At 46.5% G+C, this 27,867-nt stretch overlaps 2 protein-coding genes across 2 annotated transcripts; one reads left to right on the top strand and one right to left on the bottom strand.

The window, feature by feature from the left end:
• The first annotated feature begins 125 nt into the window (after window positions 1-125).
• LOC115388644 (potassium voltage-gated channel subfamily G member 2-like) lies at window positions 126-12,386 on the top strand. Its single transcript, XM_030091903.1, has 4 exons — window positions 126-352; window positions 5,296-6,121; window positions 10,427-11,132; window positions 12,325-12,386. Exons 2-4 carry the CDS (start codon window positions 5,363-5,365, stop codon window positions 12,384-12,386), a joined length of 1,527 nt encoding a protein of 508 aa, XP_029947763.1. The 5' UTR covers window positions 126-352; window positions 5,296-5,362.
• A 1,000-nt stretch (window positions 12,387-13,386) lies between these two features.
• LOC115404608 (uncharacterized) lies at window positions 13,387-18,501 on the bottom strand. Its single transcript, XM_030114043.1, has 7 exons — window positions 18,337-18,501; window positions 16,990-17,134; window positions 14,592-14,733; window positions 14,343-14,489; window positions 14,121-14,179; window positions 13,914-13,956; window positions 13,387-13,835 (listed from the first exon to the last, which is right to left on the bottom strand). The coding sequence occupies exons 1-6, from the start codon at window positions 18,427-18,429 to the stop codon at window positions 13,922-13,924; spliced, it is 621 nt and encodes a 206-aa protein (XP_029969903.1). The 5' UTR covers window positions 18,430-18,501; the 3' UTR covers window positions 13,387-13,835; window positions 13,914-13,921.
• Window positions 18,502-27,867: the final 9,366 nt, after the last annotated feature.

Genomic DNA, 27,867 nt, shown 5'->3' with positions numbered 1-27,867 from the left:
GGATGATGATGAAGAGGAGGAGGATGAAGAGGAGGAGGTCCTGCTGTTGGAGGAAAACTCCTCCATCACATCGGCGGATCTTCACCGGAGCGGCTCCCGGTGAGATGAGCTCCGAGCCCCGCGAAACTTCGTGCGCGAGGCTCCCGGCACCGAGGGGAGAGAGAGAGAGAGAGAGAGAGAGAGAGAGAGAGAGAGAGAGAGAGAGAGAGAGAGAGAGAGAGAGAGAGAGAGAGAGAGAGAGAGAGAGACCGGGAGACCGGAGAGGCGCGCGCGCTCATGTGGATCAATTAACGGAGCAGCTTGGCGGGATGCGCGCGACGAGCGGGACTGTTCGACGGGACGAGGCTGAGAGGTGAGTCCAGAACCAGGTCCGGGTCCGGATCCGAGCCACGGCACTCTTCTGCAACTTTCTCCCCCCGCTGCAGCGATCAGCTGTTTGACACGCAGCCGTGCGTGATGCGGGATGAGCTGCAGCCGGTAGACCCGGTAGACCCGGTAGACCCGGTGTCAGGCCGGTAAACCGGGACAGACCCACCTGCGGGAGCAGCTCGGGTTCAGACTCACCTGGACCCTAAACAGCGCCACCTGCCGGAGGAATCACGCACGGACAGGCGGGGCTTTAGATGTGTGCGTGCGGGGTGCGTATCGAAGACTTGTGTAATTCTGCGCGTGCGCGCGCGCGCGTGTATACACAGATGTGTGCGCTTTGGTGCAATTAATTTGTGTGTGAGAGAAACAAAACAGGTTTGACTGTAATGTGATCAGTGTGCACAGGTGTGTGTGTGTGTGTGTGTGTGTGTGTGTGTGTGTGTGTGTGTGTGTGTGTGTGTGTGTGCGTGCGGGTATTGATCTCCAGGCTCGATTGGAGGTAATCGGAGCTGCGGATCATCTCAGATTGAAGTGAAGCGATCAGACTGATCCATCATGTCCAAATCACTCCAGCTGAGTGTTTATGTCTCAAACACAGAACAACAGTCTTATGAAGCATCCATGAAGTTTTAACTCCAGTTCAGAACAGAGAACATTTATTACACTGAACCTGTTTTTGATCCTGATTTTAACAGTTTCGCTTCTTTTTTCAAGGTTTTTTGGTTGACATTTTTGACATTTTAACCAATTTAGCTCTTTTTAAACAGTTTTCTTGCTTTTTTTCTGCCGTATTGAATTTTATTATCTTAGAAATTGGAGACATTCCAGATTTTTTAAGACGTTATATAATTTATTTCCCATTTCTTGTGGTTTTTGCTATTTTTCCAAATTTTACTTGAACCTTCATTTGAATCCTTTTTGTGTCAAGAGTGACGAATCATATAATATTATAAAGATAAGTTCAATGTTTATTCATGTATCCTGTCGTGAAGGCTTCATGGAGCCGCTGCAGAGGGACTAAATAGCCACATGAGGCTCCAGAGCCGCAGGTTGAACACCCCTGATGGTTACAATATTACAGTTTGACTCTTGTCGCCCTCTAGTGGTCGTATTTATTATGACAGCACAGAGAAGAGATGAAAAGTGAGAATAATCTGGTGGTAGAGAACTAAACTCAGTGGTAATTAGGAGCAAATCAGTCGAAATCCAACAAAAATGAAAACAAAACTAAGTGTTCAGATTGTTCAGTTTGACTCGAACTTCCAGTTCTGTGTCTTCAGACAGGTTTGAATGGAAGAATGCAATGTTCGGATCCACGTCGCCCCCTGGTGGCCGTACTGATCATGACAGCAGCAGTGTACAGAGGAAGGGGGAGGAGTTTTTGCTGTTCCCGTGGAAACAGACATCGACTCGCCGTGTACACATGACACTTTTCAGCAGCATAAATTTCAAAAGCTACGTTTGACGTGTTGGTTTATCGGGTCACCCCTCCGCCCGTCTCCTCTGCTGTTGCTCCGTCCGGTCGCTGAAGGCAGGACACACCTGGACAGGTAGGACCAGCTGACCGCTGTGTTTGCTGGGACGCTGACAATACCCCTTTCCCTCTGCAACCGGTGGGTCGACCCGCTAACAGTCGGCATTTGAGTCCTTGCCCACGGCTGCCTGCAGACCCGGGTCTGAAGCGCCTGCAGGCTGTGGCTCCCTCAGTCACTACATAGTGCTGGACTACATAGTGGACTTTATAGAACCCTGAATTCGATTTGGACACACAGCTCCCTACTTTTTCCCTCAGCGCCGATCACGTGACCCACGATCGGTACCATGGTAACCATGGTAACCAGACGCACCGGCTCGCCAAGACATAATTCCACAAAAATATTTGTAATATATATATTTTATAAATGTGCTCTTATTCTGCATTTTACTTTCCTTGTCATCTTTCTAATCATTGAAGAATAAATAAAAATGTATTATTAAATTATTCTCGGCTCACGCTGCTGCTCTTCCGCCATTTTGCTGGAGATTCGCAGTGCAAGATTTGAGCCGTCCAGGGACCATCTGTGCTCACTACTTTTCGAGATGCATTTTGGGAAATTTCTAATGCCCATCTTTTTTTTCTATCTGGACATTCGTACAGCCCTACAGGGCGTCTTCACTATGCAGTGCCCTATAGAGGGAATTGTGTGGACATTCAGACAAAGACCGTGTTTTCCCACACTAATGGTGTCCCACGTTGATGACGTCATCAGCAGACGCTCGCTTACTTTCAGCAGCGAAAGTAAACACAGTCCCTGTTTCCTGTCGACGAATGTCCTCTTCCCTAGGGATCAAGAGAAGCTCTCTGGTCTCGCTGTCTTGCTAATACTGGCTCATCATGACGAAGTATATCTCACGCTGTGTCTAAAAACAACAACAAGCGTGCTAACATAGCCATGCTAACATAGCCATGCTAACATAGCCACGCTAATGTAGCCATGTAGCTACGTCGACGTCATCACGTAAATTCCTGGGTATGTCCGATTAAACCCTTTCCCACTGCCATGCGGAGGCGATTATCAGCGGGTTTAAATGGGTGTTTTGGCCAGTGGGAAAGGGGCTAACCTACCGTTTTCACTCCCTGAAGTCAGTTCGACTTGTTTCTGATCAGCCAAATTCCGAGATCCAGAGCCCGGCCGACCTATTCCTGTGAAAACATGAACCCCTTCGGCAACAACGCCTCTTATGAAATATGCTTTAAAATGAAAACCCGCCAGCTGTTTGGAATCGGGCAGTTTGATGGTTTTTAATCTGTCCTGTCGAAGTGATCCTCCGCCCCCGACATCCAGGTCCTGCGCCAAAGACTTCAGGAGAAGGCATAAACATTCACACTCAGTGAGGCCTTCAACTTCAGTTCTTTGTTTCTTTGTTTGCAAAATGACAATATGAAGTTAGAACGGAAAGAATGGACCGTGGAAGTGAGACTGTGAAACGGCGAGGCGTGAACGTCTCCACGTATGTTTTCGCACCTCGGCGGGTTCTGTCCAGAGTTCACTGACGCCGAGTGGAAACATCCTTCACAGCCACAGGAGGGTGTTTCCTCTCTGCCTCGTTCTCTTTGCTGTTGACACGGCGTCTCGGCGGGGTCGGTCCAGAGTCACGCCAGTTGAGGCGTGAACGGGTGTGAAGTGGCTGAGTGAAGTGTTGAGGCTAAAAAAAGGAGAGAAACCATCTTTTTTTTTAGTCTTTCACTGAGTATTCATGCTTTAATCAACCACAGCGGACACGCGGGGTTGTGAAGACTGGTCCTGGACCCCCTTTGGGGGACTGCTGAAGGTCCAGAGAGGGATGTGATCAGAAGCTTGGTCTGCTTAGAGGTTGTTAAAATTAGATTTGTTCATTCCAAAGAAAACCAGAATAACACAATCCATAAAGTCAAGTGCTGGGAAAGTTCACAACACAGAACTGACAGAAACTATTGACAGAAACTAACTCATTGAAATATTCTACTGACAATAAAATCTAAATCAATCCAGGTGCTCTTCTCAGAAGAACATGAAGAAACCTTAAGCAGAACCTAACATCCAACGCGTATTTACTGTAATTAATTAATATAATTAAATTTTTTTTAATTTAAATTTTCTTTACCCAGGAAGGTCCCATTGAGTTTAAAAACCTCTTTTTCAATGGAGTCTTGGGGGTTAAATTGTTACAATAACGGATTATGGATTATTACCTCTTTTTCTCCCCGTAGTACCACATTCGAACACCAGGGCAGTACAGCTTGTCAACCTTTCTGATTGGTCAGAACCATGTTTCCCAACATTTCATAATTTGAGTCCCAATGGTTTGGATACACAGGTGGCTGAGTAAGTAGGTAGGTAGGTAGGTAGGTAGGCAGTTAGGTAGTGAGACAGGTAGGAGTTACAGATGTAGTTAGGTAGGTAGGTAGGTCAGTCCAAAGGTAGAAATGCAGTTAGGTAGGAGGTAAAGAAGTAGGGATCTCTGTAGGTAGGTAGGTGTGTAGGTAGGTAGGTCGGTCGATAGGTAGGGATGCAGTTTGGTAGGAGGTAAAGAAGTAGGAATCTCTGTAGGTGGGTAGGCAGGTACATAGGTAGGTATATAGGTGGGTAGGGATGTCAGTTGGTAGGTTGGGTAGGTAGAGATGTAGGTAGGAAGGTTGGTAGATAGGTCGGTCCAGTGGTAGGGATGTAGTTAGGTATGAGGTCAAGAAGTAGGGATCTAGGTATATAGGTAGGTAGGTAGGTAGGTAGGGATGTAAGTTGGTAGGTTGGTATGTAGGTAGGTAGGGAGAGATGTAGGTTGGTAGGTAGGAAGGTACATAGGTTGAGATGTAGGTAGGCAGGTAGGTTGGTATGTAGGTAGGTAGGTACATAGGTGGGAACATAGGTAGCAAGTAGATAGGTAGTTAGTTACATAGAAAGGTGGGTAGTTAGGTTGGGAATCAGAGGGCATTGAGGAAGGTATTCCTGGGAGATGATGGCTGAGAAGGCAAACGTGGGTATGTTGTGAAAGTGGGTAGTTTGAACAGATTTGAGAACAAAGGTGACCTCGAAGAAAGGTCAGAAGGAAATCTTGGATTTACCAAAACATCACAGTGAAGACGGACATGGTGGGCATGCTCTCTCCCACCAACATACAAAACAGCAGCACATGGAAGTTTGCCAGGTCTGCTCTTGGTTCGACAGAAACACAACCTTATTCTGATGTTCTTTGACATGTCTAATATCATTCGCCTACTCGAGCATGTTTAGAAGCACCTGGTCATGATGTGCCATCAACAAGACAATGGCCAACAGCCTTTCTCAAGAGTGTCGTTTTCACCTGTTAACTCTTCTATTCTGCCGGTTTCAGCAGTGGCAGCCATCAGAGTCGATGTTGTGGAGGTTTGGAACTGACATACATGGCTTGTTTTCTGTGTCGCTGCAGCTCCTAACCTTGGTCGTCGTAACGTGGAGTCATCTGGACACACCGAGAACTCCGCCCCGCTGCCAGCATGCCCATCATCAGCAACGCCAACCACGACTTCAGCACCTACTCCGTCAGCAGCGATGACAGCAGCCTCGACCGCTTCTTCACCGAGATCCCCGAGACCGAGACCCTCAAGGGCGTCTACTTCCAGCGCGCCCGGCTGCTCCGGGACCCCAGGGCCTCGTACGTGGTGGACCACACCCTGCAGGTCCTCGTCAACGTTGGGGGCAACCGCTACGCCTTCCCGTGGAGCACGCTGGAGCGGTTCCCCCAGAGCCGGCTGGGCCGCCTGCGCTCCTGCACCACGCCCGAGGAGATCGCCCGGCTCTGCGATGACTACGACGAGGCGCGGCGGGAGTACTTCTTCGACCGGAACCCCACCGCCTTCAGGGTTATCCTCAACTTCCTGGCGGCGGGAAAGCTGCGCCTGCTGCGGGAGCTGTGCGCCGTGTCGCTGCACGACGAGCTGGACTACTGGGGCGTGGACCCGGCTCACATGGAGCGCTGCTGCCGCCGCCGCATGGTCACCCGCGTGGAGGAGGTGGCAGAGAGGGAGCGCAAGGAGGAAGAGTGGCGGCAGAAGAGGATGACGGCGAAGAGGAGCAGCGCGCAGGCGGACGCAGGCCGCCGCCGACTGGTGTGGAGGCTGAGGGAGGTGATGGAGAACCCGCACTCCGGCCTGGCCGGGAAGGCCTTCGCCTGCCTCTCCATCGTCATGGTGATGGTCACCGTCATCAGCCTGTGCATCAGCACCATGCCTGACCTGCGCGCCGAGGAGAAGAGGGTACGTGTGATGTCACTTCCTGTTTCCGCTGGCCTCTCTGAGTGAGGATGTGGTGAAGTTTGGTCCGTTTGGAGAGTTTACAGTAAAAACGAGGCAAAGCATTAACTTGAATTATTCATGTGTGTGTGGCTCATTTGGAAGAGCAGGTCTGAGAACAGAAAAAGGAACTTTTTCTATAATGAAGAAAACAAAGAAGGCTGATAATGGCTGAAAGCTGAGGAATGGATTCACAGAAGGTTCTGGAGCAGCAGCTGATGGATCTGGATCAACAACACTTCCATCTGGACCTGGAAACAGAAACGTTCTTATTCTCATTCAACAACTGTGGGTTTTTTTCTCTTCATGATCCATTTTCTGACAGATGCAACTTGTAGTTCAGAAAAAAAAAGGATTCAGAAGTGTTTATTCAAAAATCAAAAACTCGTACAAAGAGCCAAAAAAGATAAAAGCAAAACAAAAGTAGAAAACCAGGTTACTCGAAATATAAAACCTCATACTTTCCTTCAGAAGCTAAGCGTGTTAGCCTTGACGTTAGCGTCTATTTCAGACCTGGAGGGAAAGATCCTTTCCTCCCCTGTTCCGTCAAATGACCCGACTTCCTTTGGAAACCTGGCCTGTTCTCTAAATCGCAGCTAAAACCAGCGGAGTGGAACGTGGCTGCTTCTCGATATCAACCGGGAAACGGCGCGAACGTCTTTCTGTCATCAGCCTGTTTCAGAGTTTTAAAATAGCCTGAATGACTCTTGTGTCCACTCAGGAAGCAGACCAGTGAAACGCTATATGAGTGTGTACTTTGAGTTGAGCAGAGGAGCGTTTGGTTTTCATCCCACACGCAGCGTCGTCCGGCAGTGTCACATTTCCATCCCCGCTCTCCTGCCTCCTGCAGGTGTCACTCGCCCAGCCTATCTGGGAATTTTACCAAAAATTGATAGATACACATACAGCCGGGAGGACACCTTGAAACATATCAGATCAGTCCTCCACAAGGTCGTCATGACAACCACACTTCAACATCACACTTATTTCACCTGCTGCTGCTTTAAAATGTCAAGATTTTATGAATATGATCAACAGACATCTTCTTCATTCTGACTGATATAACTTCAGATTGCATCCAGATTATAGAGCATCTTCCTCCTCTGACATCAGATTATAGAGCATCTTCCTCCTCTAGCATCAGATTATAGAGCATCTTCCTCCTCTAACATCAGATTATAGAGCATCTTCCTCCTCTAACATCAGATTATAGAGCATCTTCCTCCTCTAACATCAGATTATAGAGCATCTTCCTCCTCTAGCATCAGATTATAGAGCATCTTCCTCCTCTAACATCAGATTATAGAGCATCTTCCTCCCACTAGCTGATGTGCCCTCCTTGAATTTATTAAGTGAAGCAATACTAACAGCTCTACAGAAATACCTCTTCGGTGCCATCATTAATACAGAAACTATAGCAAGTATTCATCTATTTTTTGCTGGATGTAACTAGCTGATCAAAATGTTGTTAATTACTACAGTGCCTGTTATTGACCATTAGAATCACCTCAAATTAAATTTTCATGTTCTATCTTGTATTTATTTGTACTTTGATGCTGCGGCCACTAGAGGTCAGTGTGAGTCTCAGACTCCAGCTGAGGATTATCACCCTCCATGTGTTTGGGAGGCAAACACTGAGGGCGTATCAGTCTTCTGTATCAGTCTGAACGTAGTCCAGACTGATACGGAAGTGTTTCCACTTTTCTCCCAGACATGCAACAGATTTTCAAATGAAGCAATAAACAAACAAAAAGAAAACTCCAGTTACATGGATCAAAGTGTGTGAAGAGGAGGATAAGAGCAGACTGAGGACAGGAGGAAGTGGAGCGTCAGACAGCTGGCGTGGGCAGAAGATGGACTTCCTGCTGGTCTGTGTGATCAGGGCTGATTAGAAGCCTCTCTCTGAACTCTGCTGATGTGATCAGCTTCACACGCCGGGATCGATTCCTCTCCAGCGCTCGAGTGGCTCGTCAAGAGGAGAGGAAATCAAAGAACGGCCCGATCCGGAGGTTTCACGCCTTTAAAGGCAAATTGGAGCCAGAGGGAGACGGCCGCCGCTCCGTCTGAGCGAGGAGACGAAGACAGGAACCGAAACACGAGGCGGAGACAGAACCGGAGTGGTTTCAAAAAGAAGCATTTTTCATGACTTGAGCATCGTTGTCCTGTAAACAGGCCCTGAACCCCCACGGGGAGCTGATGGGGGTCAGTGGGTCATGCTCAGGCACCGGTAGTGGTGACCTGTCCGCTGAGGGAATCAAACCTGGAAACCTCCAGTACTGTTGCGTTGAACTGATGAGGCCAGAACAAAGTGTCCATAAAGGAAATAACCTCAGCAGCAGAATTTATATAGTAAAGATGAAAACTGGATGCTCTCTGACGCCATCGGCCCCTCCAACCATTCAGTCTCACAACTTTCATACTTAGGCAAGGTGGGTGAAGTGTCTTGCCCAAGGACACATTGACAGCCTGCAGGAGCGGGGATCGAACCGCCAACATTCCGGTTATAAGACAACCTGCTCTACCAACTGAGCTACTATTGCCCCGACTCCGACCCCTTACCCCCTGACCCCCTTCAGGTTCTGTTCCCGATCAGAACCGATTGGGCCGACAGCGATGCCGGCGAACCTCTGGAGCGAATCGTTTCTCTGATTACCCAGCATGCAGCTCTCCATCAAAGGTATTGATGGTGGTGAAAGTGCCGTGGTCTTCAGTGAAGACTCGTTCCGTGCCGTCAGAGAGGCGGCGCCGTCCGAGGGCTCGTCATGAGAACCTGCTTCCCGTCGCCCGTCAGAACCTGGAATGAAAACATGGATCCTTTCCTCTGACGAGGCGTCACGTTTCACCACACTCCGGTTTCACTTCATCTCCTCCAATCGATCGATCGGAATCGGCGCTGGCGGCAAACTCAGCTCTTTTCTCGGAGCGAAGCGTTGTGATCAGTCGGCAGCACCGGGGACGGCTCCACGGCTTCAACTTCTCCAGTTCTCCACAGATCACAACAACCTGATCGCTTCTGGAATCGACCCAGAGCAGCTCTTCCTTCAAGTGATCACCGACAGTGGAAAATGACCGCCGGAGGTCTTAACGTCTCAACAGTTTCCTCCAGTGTTCACAGCTGCTGGATTCCAGATGGTTTCCAGAAGCGTTCACAAATGAAGGTTTCTAATATTATTTTCTCAGAAGAGTTGACAGTTGATGGCTTTCAAAAGTATTCACAGACAAAGATTTCACCAGTGTTCACAGACAATGGTTTTATCTTTTCTTTTTCAAAGCTGAACTTTTTTTGTTTTTTAGCCGAACCCTAAAGGCTAAAAACCTTTGGCCTTGATGGTTTTAAGGAGTCTCAATAGTTTCCACAGACATTTTTTCAAAACATTAATGAACAAATGTTTTCAAAACTGCTCACAGACAGTGGTTATCAGAAGCATTCAAAGATGATGTTCTTGTTTTAAAGTTATTTACTTTTTTTATTGTTTTGTTTCCAAGTGGTTTTCACTGGTATTTATCGACTTTGGGTTTGGAAATGTCCTTGACACTGGTAATAAAAGTGTTCACAGACAATGGGTTTACAGGTGAGCAGTTTAAGAAGTTCCCACATACAAACGGTACAAAAGATACAAAAGAGAGTTTTCAAAAGTGTTCACGGACAATAGAATTTAGAAATCTTTGCAGGCCATGGCTTCACAGTGCTCACTGACAGTGTTCTTTCAAATTGCTCGCAGACAATGGTCGAGATGTGTTCATAGACAACGGTTTTGAAAGTGTTCACAGACAATGTCTGTGAAGTGTCCCAGGTGTTAGTGGATAATGGTAAGGGAGTGTTCACAGGTCATGGTTCTTTAAGCGTCAGCAGCAGGTGGTTTCCGAAGCATCCCGGGGTTCATGCGGTGGTTTTCGAAGCGTCCCGGGGTTCATGCGGTGGTCCCTGCTGTGCCGGTTTTTCATGCTGAGTCTTGAGGTGTTTGGATGTTCGCCTCAGATTATCTGCAGAAGCTGGAAACCCTCTGACTGAGCAGCCTCACAGGCTTCATCCCGTCTTCAACCTTCCTCTGAAAGACTCTTTGTGATGTTGTTTTTAAACCAGATCATCTGACTTAGGCGTTGACCTTTGACCTCATTAGTGCTCACATGCTGAATCTGCTGTTTTTTAAACTCACACAACCTTTTGCTGAGATGTTTCTGAAGCTGGTTGTTTTTATCAAGGTGATGAAGTGAGACACTTGTTTTTGACTGAACTGTGCTGGTTGTAATTCCCGCCTGTGCCTGCAGGGGGAGTGCTCTCCGAAGTGCCACAGCATGTTCGTGGTGGAGTCCATCTGCGTGGCCTGGTTCACCTTCGAGTTTGTGCTGCGCTTCGTCAACGCCCAGAGCAAGCTGGCCTTCGCCCGCGGCCCGCTCAACGTCATCGACGCCGTCGCCATCCTGCCGTACTACGTGTCCCTGGCGGTGGACGTCCGGGAAGAGACGCGGGAGGACGCCACGGCGGTGGGCGCCGGCGCCGGCCGGGGCTACCTGGACAAGCTGAGCCTGATCCTGCGGCTGCTGCGCGCGCTGCGGATCCTGTACGTGATGCGGCTGGCTCGCCACTCGCTGGGCCTGCAGACGCTGGGGCTCACCATGCAGCGCAGCATGCGCGAGTTCGGCCTGCTGCTGCTCTTCGTCGCCGTCGCCGTCGCCCTCTTCTCGCCGCTGGTCCACCTGGCCGAGAGCGAGCTGGCACCGCTCGCCGCCGCGCACCCGCACCACGGCTTCAGCAGCATCCCCGCCTCCTATTGGTGGGCCATCATCTCCATGACGACGGTGGGCTACGGCGACATGGTGCCGCGCAGCGTCCCCGGCCAGGTGGTGGCGCTGACCAGCATCCTGAGCGGCATCCTCATCATGGCGTTCCCCGCCACCTCCATCTTCCACACCTTCTCGCGCTCGTACCAGGAGCTGAAGCAGGAGTACCAGCGGCTGTGGAAGGAGGAGGGAGGCGAGGAGGAGGAGGAGGAGGAGGAGGAGGAGGAAGAGGAGGAGGAGAGACCTCTGAAGGTGGAGTCGACGGCGGCGAGCCGAGGAAATCAGGAGGGGATCAGGACGTCGCTGCCGTCGACGGCATTCTGACGGCAGCGGCCTGCAGAACGTTTCACTGCTGAGACTTGAACACACTCGCTACTGTAAACCAGCGTCCGCAGCACTGTTCCACGGCGGACACTGTTAGCACACGTTAGCTAGTACACGTTAGCTTGGTCTCCAGCCACCTCTTCCTGTCAGGTTACACTCAGCTTTACCTATTAACCCTTTACTGAACTCACCTTGAAGCTCTCCTCATGTTTATTCTACAAAATATAAACCGTCGTCTCCACTGTTGTGCGAATTTTGCCGTTTTCCAAAGAGAATAAATCTGTTGTGAAGAGGCCGCTAGGGGGCGCTGTGTCCATGAACTTCATTTACAGCAAACCAAACATTTAGTGATGATTTATTTAACATTTCTTTACACTTTTCACACAATCCCATCTTCTAAAACTGTATTTTTTAAAATACAGTCTCACTGTCTGAAAGTCGTCCAGAAACGCATTTTATCTCACAGTTCCCTACATTGTTCAGTAGCTAAATAAGTGCTTTGGTTGATTGAATGAATTTATTGTTCAAGCCAAGGCTTTTCAGTAAGTTTAAATGAATTCATGTTGATTTGTCTCCACAGCAGCTGAACTTTTCTTGCCTTCATTGCCAACAAATTGCACTTTTTTTCGTCAAATTCATTGGTCAAACAAACACATCATAGAAAGTCTTTTCATCTGTCAACCCAGTCGACGACCATCGAGCACCACCTGCAGCACCTGCTGCATCACCAGCAGTAGAAGTTAGTTCATCGACATCAAGCCCTGTAGGACGTCCAGCCAAACTGACACACACGTCATGAACACTTGAATTGTTCTTCAACTGAGATCTGGTCTTCTGGAAACATGGAGCCTGATCATCCATAAACATTCTGTTTCTAGAACACCATCACAACACCGTCAGACTACCATCAGAACACTGTGGGACCGCCATCAGAACACAGATAACACATGATACATGCAGGGAGGAAGTCATCTGTTGCAGTACTGGAGGTCAGACGAGGCAGCGGCTCTTTTGCTGACATGACAATAAAACAGGATTCGTGAAACTTTGTTCGTCCCCAGGGGGAAGTGCTGTTCTGCCAACACAGCTCACGGCCGCACACCATGAGGCGTGCCGCACTTGAAGGAAAGAAACAGCAGAGTTTGGGGGTGGTGGACACAATTTCCAGTCATAATTCGAGATGGAATCATAATTAGAAGTATGAGCCAAGAAAAGGAAAACCGGCAATGAACGACGTGTGGGACATGGACGGGTTGGAGGGAGAAGGGGACGGGGACGGGGTCATACTTCTTACCTGTCCTCAGGTCACAGGATTCAGCCAACTATGCACAGGAAGCTACTGTTTCACAGAGCACACGTCCTGTCCGGTGACAGTGAAGGTCTCGAAAAAGAAACATCTACAGACAGGCCAGCCTGAAAACAGGAAGATATAGAGTAGGAGAAGGTACCAAAGAGGTCAACCAATCAGGACCCGAGACACAACCCAACCGACGATGGAGTTACGAGGGTCCTGGAGGGGAAGTGCCAGGAAAAACTTGATGATGAGAATCTTACCACCTCTCTGAAAACCTTTTAAAACCTGGTCCCGAACTGCATTCGGGGCTCAGACTTCTCATCGAGTCCTTGAGACACGTCGGCGGACGGAGGCCCCAGCTGGGTGAACCAGTCCAAGGGCTGTTCCCCGTGTTGTTCCGTGATTGGCTTCTGCAATTTGTACTGATAAATGTAATCGTAACCTTTCAGAATGCATGCTGTGATTTACGGCACCTCTTTCCGTGAGGAAAGCAGAATTCAGCCTTTACATGATCGATCTGCCAGTCAGGGGACAAATCTCTGCTCTCTCGTCTCTCCTCTCCTTTATGCACATATATCGATGGCTCTGCAGGCACTGTGCTGATTGGCTGATAGCCCTGCGGCTCTGAGTGTAACCAATCAGATGGTTCTGTGGGCGGGACAATGCTGGAGGCAGAGCAGACTGATGAAGATATGCATCAAAACGCATAATACCCACGCCAATGATCGGCCCGGCCGATGATCGGTCGATCCCTAAACCTCTGGTTTGGTATTTTAGTGAGTGAAAAAGGTCAAAAGGAATGAAACAGACCAAAGACATGAACTGCCACCCAGATTTTATTGGTTTGTGAGACAACATGTGAACAGACTTTGTTTTGATGTTGTTCAGGTGAATATGTTCAAGCATGTGAGGAAAAGATATAGTCTTCCTCTGGGTTTAGAGAAGCGATGGTAGAAGCAGGAGTAAAGTTACATGCATGAGCAATCCCCCAGCAGCTGCAGCACTCATTGATTCTGTCAGAATTTATATTCTTGATTTTTCTCTTGAAACAGATTTTCCCCGATTCCCTCATTCAATCAGCTTCTATTGATTTCAAATCACGTCAGTAAAGATTTCAACATCAAAAAGAAATGGTCAGTTATCCGACTGTTCAAGCAATAAGATGGTATTTGATGGTACTTTGTCTGCTCTTGTAGAGAATCAGAACACAGATCGTGGCCACGGCGGCCGGGAGACATCCGGTGATGAAGACCAGGTTCAGGTTCAGGTTCAGGGTCGCTGTCAACAGAAACGGCAGAGTCATCAAACTGTGACTGAAACATGGCGCCGCGAGCAAAGCTGCCGCCGCCTCCTTACCTGGGCGTCTATTTTCCTCTGCGCTGCCCAGACGCAAAGGACCCTGGGAAAAAAAGTGATTTTGAGTCTAAATTCGACTGATCCAAGTTCGGCCATGAGTTTTAACCGTTCCCACTTTAACCCAACAGAATCGTGAACTGAAGTCCAGTAGTCAAGCCAGCCATTTCCCATGAGACAGTATTTGTGTGGAGTGTTCCTGAGACTCACCTGTCCCGTCCCCGACACCCACCACAACACAGCGTACGTCCGAATAATAGACGCAGGAGCTGAAAGAGTGATAACGAGGACCGAGTGAGTACAGCAACTGAAACAGCGGTTTGAACATGATCGTGAGTGTCTCTTTGGTTACTGATTGAATATTATCTAAAGAAAGACAAAAAACAAACAGGGAAGTTTCATGATGACGGAAGACATGAAGGCGGCGCTCACTCAGTCTGCGATTCCAGAGTGAAGCAGATTGAATAATTATTCCCAAGGTCACTAGCCACCGGTTTCCAGCTGATCACGAACTCGTCGTGTGCAGTCCTGCTCTTGGTGGCGGCGTTCAGTGACCCGCCGAAGAGGACATCACGTAATCTGTACGGAAACACCACAGGGAAACCAGAGATTTCCTCCTGTCCGTCAAAACCACACCGGGCTGGTTTGAATGAGAACCGTTGACCAACTGGACTCACTCACTTTCCACGTTCCACTTCTCCTTTAACTCTGATCTCCAGTACTTTCTCCACCTCGGCTTGGATCCGCGCTCTGTCTTCAGGCGTCGGATACACGAGCTTTGGCAGGTAGATTCTCTCGTGACACGAGGGGACGGGGTAATCCACTGCAAGGAATATGGTGAGATCTTTAAATCAGCGCACTAAACATGACAATTATCTGAACATTCCACATTAACACACTGACATCCCTTCCCGGTGGTTCCTGGCAGTCTGATTTCATTGATTGTTTCACATCAGAGTATGTGTGTGTCTGTACAAATAAAACGTATCCACAACGTGAGCAGAAGAGAAAAGATAAGAGTGCAGCAGCCGACAGTCAACGAAGAGCCACTTCTAAAGTAAAGAGGGGATGAATTTCATGTTCAAATGGAAGGAAAACCCTCAACTCAGCTAGCATTAATGCTAACACAAAGTCTACAGGTGTCGAAATGCTCAACAAGGCAAGAGCAGAAGTTGTAATCGGTCAAAAAATCTGACAGCATCAGCTCCTTTAATGCTTTGGTGGGATTTTCTGAAGCTAACCAAATCTTCTCTGATCCCGTGTAAACTCACACCCATCTGGAACTACCCTGACAGTTAGAACACGTAATTGAAAACAGCAACTTTCTATCATTTAATACTCTCACCTCACAATATGGAATCAGCAGCACTGCATTTTTAGAATATCATCAATTTCAATCTATTATAGGTGAAAAATATACCTCCAACCAATTGCACTGCCAGCTACCTCTCAGGGTTGAAGAATTCTTAAATGTCAGTTCCCCAAAGTTGCTTTCAAAGATATGTAGCACGTGCACACACAACATCGAAGATGATGCTTTTATTCGAACCTAAACAACTATCCAATCTTTAACGTTAAAACAATGATGTCATGTTGTGAGTGGTAGCTTTTCCTTAGAAACGAACATATAGAAGTGCCGACAGTGAGTATTTACAAATGCTTTACAAGAGCTCTGATCTGAAAAGACTGATTGTGACTTTGGAACCTGAACGCCTCACAGCTGAGCGACCATGAGCTGCAGCTCCTTCACTCCTGAGAGCAACACGATGATCCCTGAACAACAAGATGAAGATAAAACAACAAGCAGAACAGTAAACAGCCACGCTAAAATCCAGAAATCAAACCTACCAGAACAATGTTTCCCTCGTTCTCTCCAAGCCACCGCTCCGCCTTGATACTTCTTCTCAGAACTGAACTGTCCGCCAATAACAACCTTTCCTGATCTGTCCCAGACGCTCAGCGCTTAAATCTTCTTTCCATCGTCTCAGGAGCTGAGATGTGTCCCGTCGACAGATGTTGGAGCACGGAGGAATCGTTCAAAGCCAGCTGGTTCATCAATGGCTAACAGCTAAGCTAACAGCTGACTGTGACACCGGTGTCTATCAGCAGGCTGCTTTACGAAGCGTCCCTGAAAGCAGCAGGAGCTGCAGGTTGTTCACGGACGCAGAGGTTTTCAAGGTGTTTCACAGGAGATGGTTTGGCCTTGGCTCCCTGGGCCCTGGGCCACCGGGGGTCCCGGGCCCCGGGGCCAGTCCCGGCTGGGGTTTTTCTTTGGCCCCTTCTGGACCGGTGCCTGGGGTAGTGGCTTGAATCTGGGCTCTGGGAAGGCTGCTGTTTATCTGGGCCCTGATGGCCTCTCTGGCCTGCTTCTGGTCTCCTCAGGGGTCGGAGGTCATATTATGCATGATCACTGTCACATTTCATGATCACGCTGATCTTTAATCACTCTAAATCTACATGTGGACTCCGTTACCTTGTTTTCTTGTGGTGGGTCTGACTATTGGTGATCTGTAGTAGGCCTCTCCTGGTGCTCTGGTGTAATTTGACACCTGGATCCTCAGCTTCAAGCTCCAGTTTGCTACCAGCTATACTTGCCAACAAAAGTCCGTAGGATGCCCTCTGTCATGTGTTTTTTCAGGTTCAGTAGCCGATTGTCTGGAGTGTCGATATTAATTAAAAGACCGTATCTCATATATCTTTTCACTGTTTTTTTGTTGTTTGTTTGTTTGCAAGTTTGTTTCTTCCACTTTTCTGTCTCTTTGCCTGTCTTTCTGTCCCCCTGTGAAGTTCAGCAATATCATGTATCACTACTCAAAATAAATAAAATAAATTCAGAAAGCATGTTGATAAGACGAGCTTTGTACTTATTAGCTCCTCTTGGAAGAGAAAATCCGTCGGGCACATGAAAGCAGCTGTTGTTGCTCATCTTAATAAGAGGGAAGTGCCATGATCTCTTTGCTTTTTCAATGTAACCAAACATTTAAACCACAAATGAATTTTTTCTTACTGAGCAAACAGAACTGCAGTAGCAGTTCACTGAGTGGAGCGGATGCAGAAGAAGATTCAAGTTCTACAGCACCTGCTTGACGTGCAACTCTGGGTGGGGGTGGTGTTGTGGTCGCCCACCTCGGGGCACGACGGGGTGGAGCTGCTGGAGCTTCACTGTTCTCCTTGACAGCCAACCCGTTGTTGTATTCCAAGACGATGGGCATTTGTGGGAAATCCTTAAGGCAAAGCGACCGCGTGGTTGGGGGTGTTATAAAGATTCAGGCCTGAATCTCAAAGCAATATGAGTCTTGTGAGGTATGAATGAATGAATGAAGGCATTTATTTCAAGACACAAGAGTAAGTAAAGTAACATTATATATATATATATACACAGTATATATATATATATATATATATGTATATATACACAAAATAGTATAAATAAAATACCTAAGAGAAAAAAAGGAAAAACGAAAAAAACAAACTAAACATATGTTGTATATGCATTTCTTGGATGCATCTTGAAAAGGAGTGGGAAGAAGACAACTTATTAATTCCCACCCCTTGTCATCCTATATATCTTTAGATAGTTACAGTGAATGAATTCAGTGCATTTAGAATAGACATATCATATATATATATATATATATATATATATATATATATATATATATATATATATATATATACACACACACACACACACACACACACACACACACACACACACACACACACATACATACAGGTATTAAAAAAACAATGTATCATGACGCTAACTGTTAGAAGCCTCGTAAACCAGACCCGCCCACTTCTCATCCACATTTGGATTTGTCGCTGGGCTCAGTCTGGATTGGAGCCCATAGAAACTTGGTGCAGGGGGCGTCGGTTACTCCTCTGACTGACAGCGCACTTCAGCCAATCAGCGCTTCAAAACAAACACGTCATCAAAATGCGTTCGCTTCTCTAAGGGTTAGCTTTAGCTCTTTAGCTCTAGCTTCCATACAAGCAAAGACACGCGAAAACGTCTTTTCCTGTAAGAAACTCACCAGGCCAGACTCTTGCTCTTGCTTGATTGTTGTAATTCTTGGTATTTTGGCTATAACTTTAATTATTGCAGCTTTCAGACGATGGTTAAAGTTAAAGTCCGTCATCTCCGATACGCGCAGCAATAGCGTCACTTCCGGTTTAGCCACCGGAATTCGCCAAAAAAATTTTAAAACAAAAAGTGGCAACACTGAGTGGCTCGGCTGTTTCACGACCGAGTGAAATCCCGTTCTATGGGCTCCTACCCAGACTGAGCCCAACTCCAAAATCCAAACGGATGAGGAGTGGGCGGGGCTGGTTTACCAGGCAAAACTGTTAGCACAACAGGAATGTTCAGTCATGTGGTTTAACTATTGGCAGAAAGAACACAAAAACATATATTTCATTTTACCTTAACAATGGATGCATTGGTTGGGGGTGGCTCTGTGGTCACCAGAGAGAACAGCTGCAGCAGCTGAAGCAGCTGGTTCAAGTCGGATGTCATGGTTCAGGTGCAGCTCCACGCTCTGCCGCTCGCCTCCACCCGCAGCATCCTTTATAGGCGGCAGACTGGCATCTGTGCCAAGTCCAGGAATGTTCAGCATCCGTGTGACTCACATGAGCAGTAAGCAAATATGATTCATCTGTTTGCCCGTCGATCTGTAGCTACTGGAGCCACACCCCGATACGCCCCACTTCTTGAACGCAACATCCAGGAACCCAGTCCAGTCTGAGGACCAGGGAAGGACCGGGACTGAACCACCATGAAGAGAACAACGGCCAGAACACGCTGCCTCAGTCACACTTTGAAACTGCTCTGCTTCTTTCTGAGATCACGTAAAAGAAAAATGCTTTCCAAAAACGAAACGCAAACACACATTTGAAATGACGTCCAACCAGAAAGTTCAGTTCAGCCAGCTGTTGCTGCTCATCTTAATCAGAGGGATGTGCCATGTTCTCTTAGGTCACATTAGAAAAGCAAACATTTGAAACCACAAATGAAAACTTTCCCACCGAGCAGAGGAGGATATGGAGGAAGATTTCGTTTTCACAGCAGTTGGGTGACACACTGAAACGCTGGGTGGAGACACGGTGGTGGATGGGGGTGGTGTTGTGGTCATTCTGCTTGGGAATGGCGATGTGGTCGTGACCTCGTGGTGGTGCTGGATGGAACTGCTGGAGCTTGTTCCTTCCTTCTGTCAGTCGGCCTGGACTTGCCGAAGCTGGACCTGTCGGGTAAAGCACAAAGTGTGCCGCAGTCTGGATCCGTATCTGGACTCGCCTCCCCCCGGGGGAAATAGAGTTATGGACCTCCTGACCTGCACAACGACACATGACGAAGACCACCATCCTGAACAGTGGTGTTCTTCAGGGCTGAGTGCTGGGCCCCTTCCTGTTCAAAAGGCAATAAAGAGGAGGTTCCCTTTTAGGTATAAAATTATACAAAGAAGTTGGAGTTGGTTGGACCGGTGTTTTTGGTCAGTGGGTCCTGTGCTCTTCCACACCTTCAGGACACTCTTCTTTGCAGCTGTTGCGACTAACAGTATTGAATGTTTCTTATTTGAGTTCTGTTTCAGTTGAACAACGTCCCGAGCAACCAAATCTTTTGGGTCGGCACACCCTTTTATAGCTGGAGATGCTGCAGTGTTCAGAATTAACAAATTACATTCAAATGCAGATTAAACTGGAGTCACCAATTAAAGTGCCTCTGATCAACCCCAAATAAAGTTCAGCTGTGCTACTCTAGCTAGGTTTACACTTGAACGATTCTGTGGCACACATTGCCACGAATCGAGTTGCAAACTACTCGTACAGTGGCGTGACATGGCGTGACGTGTGCGTAAACCCATCGTGACTGCGTGCCATGTCGGGATGAGAATTTTGAAATGTTCAAAATTTTGGTCACGACAAAATGTCGCGAACGGGCCATGAACTATGCGCCAACTGTCCGTGAACTCATCGGGACAATGCGGGAGGATGCGTACCAGTCGTGGCCACCAGCGAGTCCCCGGAAAAGGGCCCCATGCGGGGGATTTTCGACACACTGTCATTGCAGCATCAAGTGTAGCACCAAGGGATGTCCCGATCTGATCACGTGATCGGAAATTGGCCCCGATCACGTGATTACGGACTCGCTCGGGATCGGAAGTTTCCTCCCGATTTGGACTCAGTTGGATACACATGTCTATTTTTTCTTTAATTTCCTTTTTAACCCATTGAAGCCGGGACGCATTTACGGTAGTGGTGTTGTTGCGCAATTCTATCATTAAACCCGGAAGCGCTGTTGCACAGTTCTACCTTTGACGCCGGGTCTTTTTTTCTTCTTCTTTGCGCTAATCAGCTGTTTCTTGGGCAATGAAATGCATCAAACTCACGCATATGCACAACTGATCCTGTTTCTGGGTACAGATCGTGTTGCTGTACTGCCTCCTAACTTTGTATCGAACGTTTCTGGCCACTGCTGCACACTGAAGCATGCTTCAGCGTTAATGCGTGCCCGACTGAGATGTATTTAGGCTTTCCATGCTACAGAAGGATGTAATAACAGAGAAAATTTATTTATTTCTGATTGTTATTTTTAGTCACAGAAATGCACTGTTCTAAGTGTTGTTTTGAATTGATGTTAAGAAAATAAAAAAGGAGAACTTTTCATAAGTTTTTTTTTTTTTTTTTAATAGATAATGTACATATTTTACTATATTAGAAAAGAATCAGATCGGGACTCGGAATCGGCAGATACTCAAAATAATAGTACTCGGACTCGGTGGCAAAAAAACCTGATCGGGACATCCCTAGTAGCGCCTTTGATTTGTCATTGAAATTGACTGATGTCAGCCGTCCGTTGGGGCCCCCTTCAGCTCGGGGCCCCAGGCAGCGCCTTTTCTGCTGCTCTTCAACACAGAGCAGCTGCAGGTACAGGATCTTCTTTTCTCCGCAGTGACGGTGTCTCTGGCATTCAGCATGTTGTCTGTTCCACAGCAAATCCAAAAATCAATCAATCAATCAATCAATCAATCAATGTATTTTTGTATATCCCAGTATCACAACAACAGTTGCCTCAGAGGGCTTCAAGATGTTACATTGATTGGTAAAAATAAAAACAGTGAATAAGCATAATATTAATATGTCAAATTCAGTAACGAGACAAAACGGAGCAACCACCGCCTTAGACCCTCACATCCAGCAAGAAAAAACTCCAAAAACCCAGTGGGAAAAGAAGAAATCTTGGGGAGAACCACAGTATGGAGGGATCCCTCTCCCAGGGACGGACAGCTTTGGCAACAGCTAGCATGAGACAATAAGAAGTAAAGCTTAGGACTATGTTGAGTACAGTCCGTTGGACGATCCAGCACAGGGGTTGGGGAAGCCCCCTTTCTATATGATGTGCGTAATTGTGCGCGCGACCACGTCGTGCCAATGTGGGAAGCTCGTAAACTATGTGCAAACTATGCGTAAATGCGATGTGAATGTGTCGTGCCAGTTCACAACACTGACGGGCGCATTTGTGAACTGTCCATGAACTGTGCGCCAACTGTCCGTGAAGTGGTCATGAACTGTGCGTGAACTAGTCGTGAACAGTGTGGGAGCCTGCCGGTTCGTGACTCCAGATTGGCACGCCTAGCCACGACAACACCCTGGCAAAAAGTCGTGCAAGTGTAAACCTAGCTTAAGCTCTTCCTGGCATTTTTGTAGCTGCATCTTCCAGCACAAGCCATGGTCCGCAGAGAGCTTCCAAAGCATCAGAGGATCTCATTATTCAAATATATCACTCAGGTGAAGGCTAAAAAAGAATTTCCAAGGGATTAACACACTATGGAACACATTGAACACCGTCATCAATATGGCACAAAAGTGGCATTGCCAAGAACCGTCCGTCCAAAACTGATGATAAGACGAAAAGAAAACTTGTCAGGGAGGCTGCCCAGAGGCCAACAGCAGCACCTTTCAAATGGGGTGTGTAGACTCTTTATCTCCACTGTGGATCATTATTATTAAAAGGCATTTTTAAAAAGGGGATTCATCTGGTTTGTATGCGAGTTTATCTTTTGACTTCCTATTTGTAAATACTTACAGAAGCCGATTGTCTAAGCCATACATTCTGACAACTGTGAAAAGCTGGAAAAATTATTGTTGCTGTAAAGATCACCTACAATTTTTTTTCACTTTTTTCATCCAGGTTTGTAACTTTACCATCAGACAGGGGTTTTGGAATATTCGGATCATTGTCTGGAGGTGTGGTCTGGAGGTCTGGAGGCCTATTATTCACCAATAATTTTATGTTCTCACCCACTACAATATGTTGGGGTTTACGATTGGTAATTTGTATTAAACTACTAAAGTATTGATTACTGGGAGTAATTATTTACTTTAAGTAATTTAGTAACTTATTAATTAGAGTAAATTGTCATTTACCAATTAATAATTACAGGTCATTAACAGTGAAGCACTAATAACCATCAATTACGGCGTAATAAACTGTTTACAGTGAATGTACGGCCCATTACCAGTCTGGACTGGTACACTCTGAATTCCTCTGAGAGTGGAGAGAAACAACCATTTCAAAACACGAGTCCACGGCAAGTCAATCAATGAATTCCACTCACTTCCTCCGTTTGAGTGTGGCAACCCATTTATCTTCCTTTCAGCGGATGAAGCCACAATTTACAAGTGTCAGGCTGGAGCCGAAGAGCTCACATATGTCCCATTTCCACACAACTAGCAAAGCTGACCCTCTCACACACCTGCAGCTCATCACCCCTGTGCTCCATTTATGCCTTCACCCCTCCTGCTCCCCCTGGTGGTTAAATTAAAGACATGATAAATGGCTCCAACACACCGGCCCCTGATTGTTCATGTCAGGAGGACAATTCGAAATTCCTGTGGAAATTGTGGGCTTTAAACCCGCAACCTGCTGCCGAATCTGTGTGTGTCTTTGTATGAGTCCTCCATACTCCTCCTGTGAGCTTTGAACTGAGATCAGCCATGACAGAGTCTGCAGCTGTGTGTCTGTTGCCATGGAAACGAGCTGCACTCAGCAGCCATGACAGTGAATCAGCAGTCTTTCACACAGAGCACATGGTTGAAGAAATGCCATTTCTCGAGAAGCGAGAATGGAAATTGCAAAAAAAATTTACTTTCTGAGTGAAAAGCCTCTCATGGATTTATCCTGAAGATTTCCTGTCTGTAGGATCTTCCATTCAGCCACAGCGAGTGTGGAAAGTTGTGTGAAGTTATGGATTCAGGCGTCTCCAAAATGCATTGGAGTGGATGGTCGAAAATCCTGCACTCTCCTCAAACAAATGCACCTGGAGAGAGAACCGTTTGAGATAGAGAGAAAATGACCAAATTGTGAGCGTCACAACAAAAATCCCTACATTTTGAGGTATAATTTGTGAAGATTGAGCCAGAAATGTGGCTGTATGGATGAGAGAGAGGATTTGTATTTGGATGAAATCCAGAGCCTCCCGCACTCTAACTGCCAGGCTCTCCAATACACACCCATTAAACACTGTAAAAACGGCTGATTCGGCTCAGCTTTCCGTGGAGCTCTCCGACCTTCAGGCCCAACAGGATGTGAAGCCTGTCAGCTCTCTTTTGAGTGTATAACACCAAGTGATCACGGTACGTCTGAGTCCGTATACTCACATCTTCACTGGAATCTTCGTCGTCCTTCCTTGACGCAGCAACGCCGTTCAGCTGAGATCCCTTCTCCTCGGCTTGGATGTGAGGAATGTCAATATCATCCAAATATGGCCACTTAGAGAACTCCTTTTCTATGATGTTTGTGTTTACAGGCGTCTTCTGCATCTCATCGCCTGTGTGCTCCATTTATGCTTTCCCCATCCTGCTCCCCCTGGTGGTTAAATTAAGGTGTCACGGGTGCAGGTGGGAAGGACCCAAGCGCGAGAAACTCTTTTATTTTCAGGAAACAGTAACGGAAGAATTCAGGAACGCTGAACTGAGCCGACATGCAGGCCGGGACACAGAAGCCAGACCCACAAGGAGCCAACAAGACACACCAGGGGAGCAGGACTCAGGAAGGGGCAGACACAGGTGTGGCACATTACGGTGGCAACGAGGCAGGAGCAGACACAAACAGGTGGGGCAGGGCCAGCACAAGGGACAAACAAAATCAAAAGCGGCCCTGAGCGCCCCCACATGGCCGCAGGGGAACGGGGCGTGGCATGAAGAAACGATAGATGGCTGCTACAGTGAAGCACGAAGTAATTTATCCCAAAATCAATTATTATTAATCAGAATAAACTGTTATTTTTTCGTTAATAATGTGAAATAATCAGCTATTTAGGAATGAGTAGACCATAGAGTGATTTAATCATTAAATCATTGGTTATTTATTTATTTATTTATTTATTTAATAGGGACAGTGCACATTAATGAACATCTGCATTGCCAGACAATAACAGGCGTAAATATTACGGATTATAGCCACAAGGCTCATTTACATCCGCAGTCCCGAGGCAGATACAAGAAGAAAAATACAGTGAACACAATTAGTACAAAAGAAGACATGTTAAACATAGAGTCAGTGATTACAAGACTGGTTTGCTTTAAGCCACACTTTGAGCTGAGCTCTGAACAGAGGAAACGTGGAGCGTTCCCTGACAAGGTGTTCATCAACAATGCCACAATTGAGCAATTAGAAATAAAATAGAAATGGGTAACTTACAGAAAACTAGATGAAAGAAGTTGTGAATTATGCATTAAATAAAGTTGTGGTTTATTTTAATCATATTTCCGGGGCACCACCTCGAAGAGGACAATTACCAACGTTCAGTCTCAAAATGGAAAGTTAATTTAAGCTGGTTGTTAATCTTTCGAATAAACAACTGTTAAATTATGATAGCAGCATGAGATGGAGCGCTGAGCTGCTCTCCTATTGGTTGATGAGGAGGTGGCGCTTCCCACAGTCACGCCACACTGACATCAGTAATCTGTTTCTGACTCCACAACACCGCAAATCTGAAACGCCGACGGCGGCGAGGCGGCTTTAAGACTCTCACATGATCCGATGACCTCCGACCTCTGAAGACTTTGCCGACCCTTGGAGGATTTGAGGCCGCCCCCATGCCCGTGTGACCGGTCGGGGTTTCAGAGTCACATGATCGATTTCCCGCTTCAGATCAAACATGGCTGCTCTGCGATGCGTTCACTGACCTCAGCCTGCTCCGTTCAGGTCGATCAGGTCGCTGGACTGAATGCTGTTGAGAGTGAAGGTTCCGGTTGATCACGGGTGATTTAACGAAGAAAACCCCCATGATGCACTGCACATCACACTACGGGAGCCCCAAAGAACAAAATAAAAAAATAAAGAAAAACAAAACGCAACACAGTTTAAAGCAGGGTTCTGCAATCGTTCTGAACAAAAGAGCCGCAAAACACATTTAATCTTTAAAGCGATACTTCAACATTTTGGCAAATTGGCCCATTTAGCACAATTCCTTAGTCATTTCCAACAGCATACTTACTTTTTTTGTGAGGGCGAGCTGTTGTTTATTCAGAGGTGAGTCGGGGAAGGTTTTCGGAACGGACACAATGGAATGAATGGTATTTTTGGTTCCCCTCGTCAAACTCATCAAATACACAATCCAACAACCCCAAAACACTTTGGTGGACACGTTATAATCCACACATTCACTACGCTGTGGAACACCAACAAATAATATTGTAGCGTTACGACACTGAAGCAAATACTGGGAACTACTTTTTCTGTTGAAATCACTACGCCCAGACGCCATGTTTAGTAAGTAGTTCCGTCTTAGCAATCTTCACATAAACAACTCAATCTGGTAATTTTGCATTAATATTTCACAGCGTAGGGAATGTGTGGATTATAACGTGTCCACCAAAGTGTTTTGGGGTTGTTGGATTGTGTATTTGATGAGTTTGATGAGGGGGAACAAAAATACCATCCACTTCCATTGTGTCCGTCCCGAAAACCTTCCCCGACTCACCTCTGAATAAACAACAGCTCGCCTCACAAAAAAGGAAGTATGCTGTTCGAAATGACTAAGGAATTGCGCTAAATGGGCCAATTTGCCAAAATGTTGAAGTATCACTTTAAAATGAGGCGAATGCAGCTCAGCAAGTTCCACAAACAAAAACTATCTTATGATGCATTCATGAAGTTAGGACTCAGAACAGTGAACATTTTATGAAATGTAACCTATTTTTATATCTTAATGTCACAGTTTCAATCCTATTTTCAAGTAGTCTTTGTTGATCATTTTGAAATTTGAGCAGTTTTAACCATTTTACCTTCTTTTAAGCAGTTTTGTATGATTTTTTCCAAACATATTTATATTCTTCTTTCAGAAATTCTAGACATTTCATGTTTTTTTAACCTTCTATCACCTTTTTCCTCATTTCTTGTGGTTTTCAGTTATTTTTCTTAATTTATTTGAATCTTTATTTGAATTCCTTCTGAACCGAGACTGATGAATCGTTCTGAACAGGACTGTGGTGGAACTATAATAAAAGTAAGTGTTATGTTTACTCAGTTATCCTGTAGTGAAGGCTTCATGGAGCCGCTGCAGAGGGACTGAAGAGCCTCATGTGGCTCCAGAGCCGCGGGTTGAACCCCCCTGGTTTCAACGTTAAAATCACACAGAGCAAATAAAACATGACGCCTCACACACATTTTAGTGTTTTAATATGTTTATTCAGATCGGAATGCACAGGATGATTCAGTGTGTGTGTGTGTGTGTGTGTGTGTGTGTGTGTGTGTGTGTGTGTGTGTGTGTGTGTGTGTGTGTGTGTTATATACCCACACAAACATTAAAACACTGACTGGAACCAACAGAAGCTGGTTTCTCTCTGCTGAGTTTCCCTTTTCTTCGTTCTTGAGCAGTTTTCACTTCCTGTTGACCAGGAAGAGGCCGCACGGAGAGAGAACCGAAAACAGAGTGAAGGCCTGCAGGTTTGTCAGAAAGACCCGGACCGGTCACGGACGCGTCCCCTCTGGAGGTTTTTAGGGAGAACATTTCAGGCGCCGTCAGTCTCTGCTCCGGTTCTGGACTCGGCCGGTTCTCAGGTGGTTTTCCGGCTGATCTGAGGCGCCGTTCCCACGACGATCCAGACGCAAAGGCAGCGGTTTTGTTGAAAAATTTCTTGTTTACAAGGCACTGTTTTGAAAACTGCATTTCCACGGAAACGGTAGAAACATTGAGAACGATGGTCCAGGACCAGGACCATGATCAGGGACCAGGGACCTCCGGGAAGGAGGATCCGGGTCCCAAATGTCTCAGAGACCAGACACAGAGAGAGAGAGAGAGAGAGAGAGAGAGAGAGAGAGAGAGAGAGAGAGAGAGAGAGAGAGAGGGAGAGAGACGCTCAGTCAGACCCCGACGAGCCTCTTCTGCCTCACTTTGGTCCAAACAGCAGCTTCTCCGTCGTTTACATCTTCAGGAAATGTTTGAAAGCAGTTATCGGGAGGGTACGATTCTGCTGTAAAGTATGGTGAAACATTATAATGATTGGTTTTTTTTTTTTGGTAAATATTTTGTGAAATGGTTGTATTTTACATTTTGATTTTGGGAAATGGTTGTATTTGATTTTGTAAATGTATTGTGATACGGTTACTGGTTAACAAATCTTGACAAACTGTCATTTATTTTATGTTGATGGGGGAGACGTTATAAGTCTCACTTCTTTCTGTTCCTTTTCATTTTATGCTTAAAGAATGAAATAAATCAAATCAAGTGAAATCAAATCAAACAGCGGCGTCTGACATCCTAATGGCTTCCCCGGCGCTCCAGGGGAAAATGAAGGCTCGGTTGTGGAAACATGCAGGTTTTATCATGGAAAAGTTGTTTAATTCAGGCAGTTCAATAAAAGAGGTGAAACCAGTAGATTTTTAGACACTCACGCAGTGTGAGATATCTGATGATTATCATTATATTGTACACATTTGTCTCTCTTAAAT

Source organism: Salarias fasciatus, chromosome 1 (assembly GCF_902148845.1).
Source record: "Salarias fasciatus chromosome 1, fSalaFa1.1, whole genome shotgun sequence".
Taxonomy (NCBI): Eukaryota; Metazoa; Chordata; class Actinopteri; order Blenniiformes; family Blenniidae; genus Salarias; species Salarias fasciatus.
The sequence above is the reverse complement of the archived record's forward strand: the minus strand, read 5'-3'. Positions and strand labels throughout refer to the sequence as shown.

What these genes read in the sequence shown, in the direction of transcription:
- LOC115388644 (XM_030091903.1), top strand. Translation starts at nt 5,363, where the DNA reads ATGCCCATCATCAGCAACGCCAACCACGACTTCAGCACCTACTCCGTC. An exon ending in TGCGCGCCGAGGAGAAGAGG is followed by an intron (nt 6,122 to 10,426) that starts GTACGTGTGATG and finishes CTGTGCCTGCAG; the next exon opens with GGGGAGTGCTCTCCGAAGTG. An exon ending in GCTGTGGAAGGAGGAGGGAG is followed by an intron (nt 11,133 to 12,324) that starts GCGAGGAGGAGG and finishes GTTCGTCCCCAG; the next exon opens with GGGGAAGTGCTGTTCTGCCA.
- LOC115404608 (XM_030114043.1), bottom strand. Translation starts at nt 18,429, where the DNA reads ATGACATCCGACTTGAACCAGCTGCTTCAGCTGCTGCAGCTGTTCTCT. An exon ending in GGAGAAGTGGAACGTGGAAA is followed by an intron (nt 14,490 to 14,591) that starts GTGAGTGAGTCC and finishes GTTTCCGTACAG; the next exon opens with ATTACGTGATGTCCTCTTCG. An exon ending in ACTCTGGAATCGCAGACTGA is followed by an intron (nt 14,180 to 14,342) that starts GTGAGCGCCGCC and finishes TCACTCTTTCAG; the next exon opens with CTCCTGCGTCTATTATTCGG.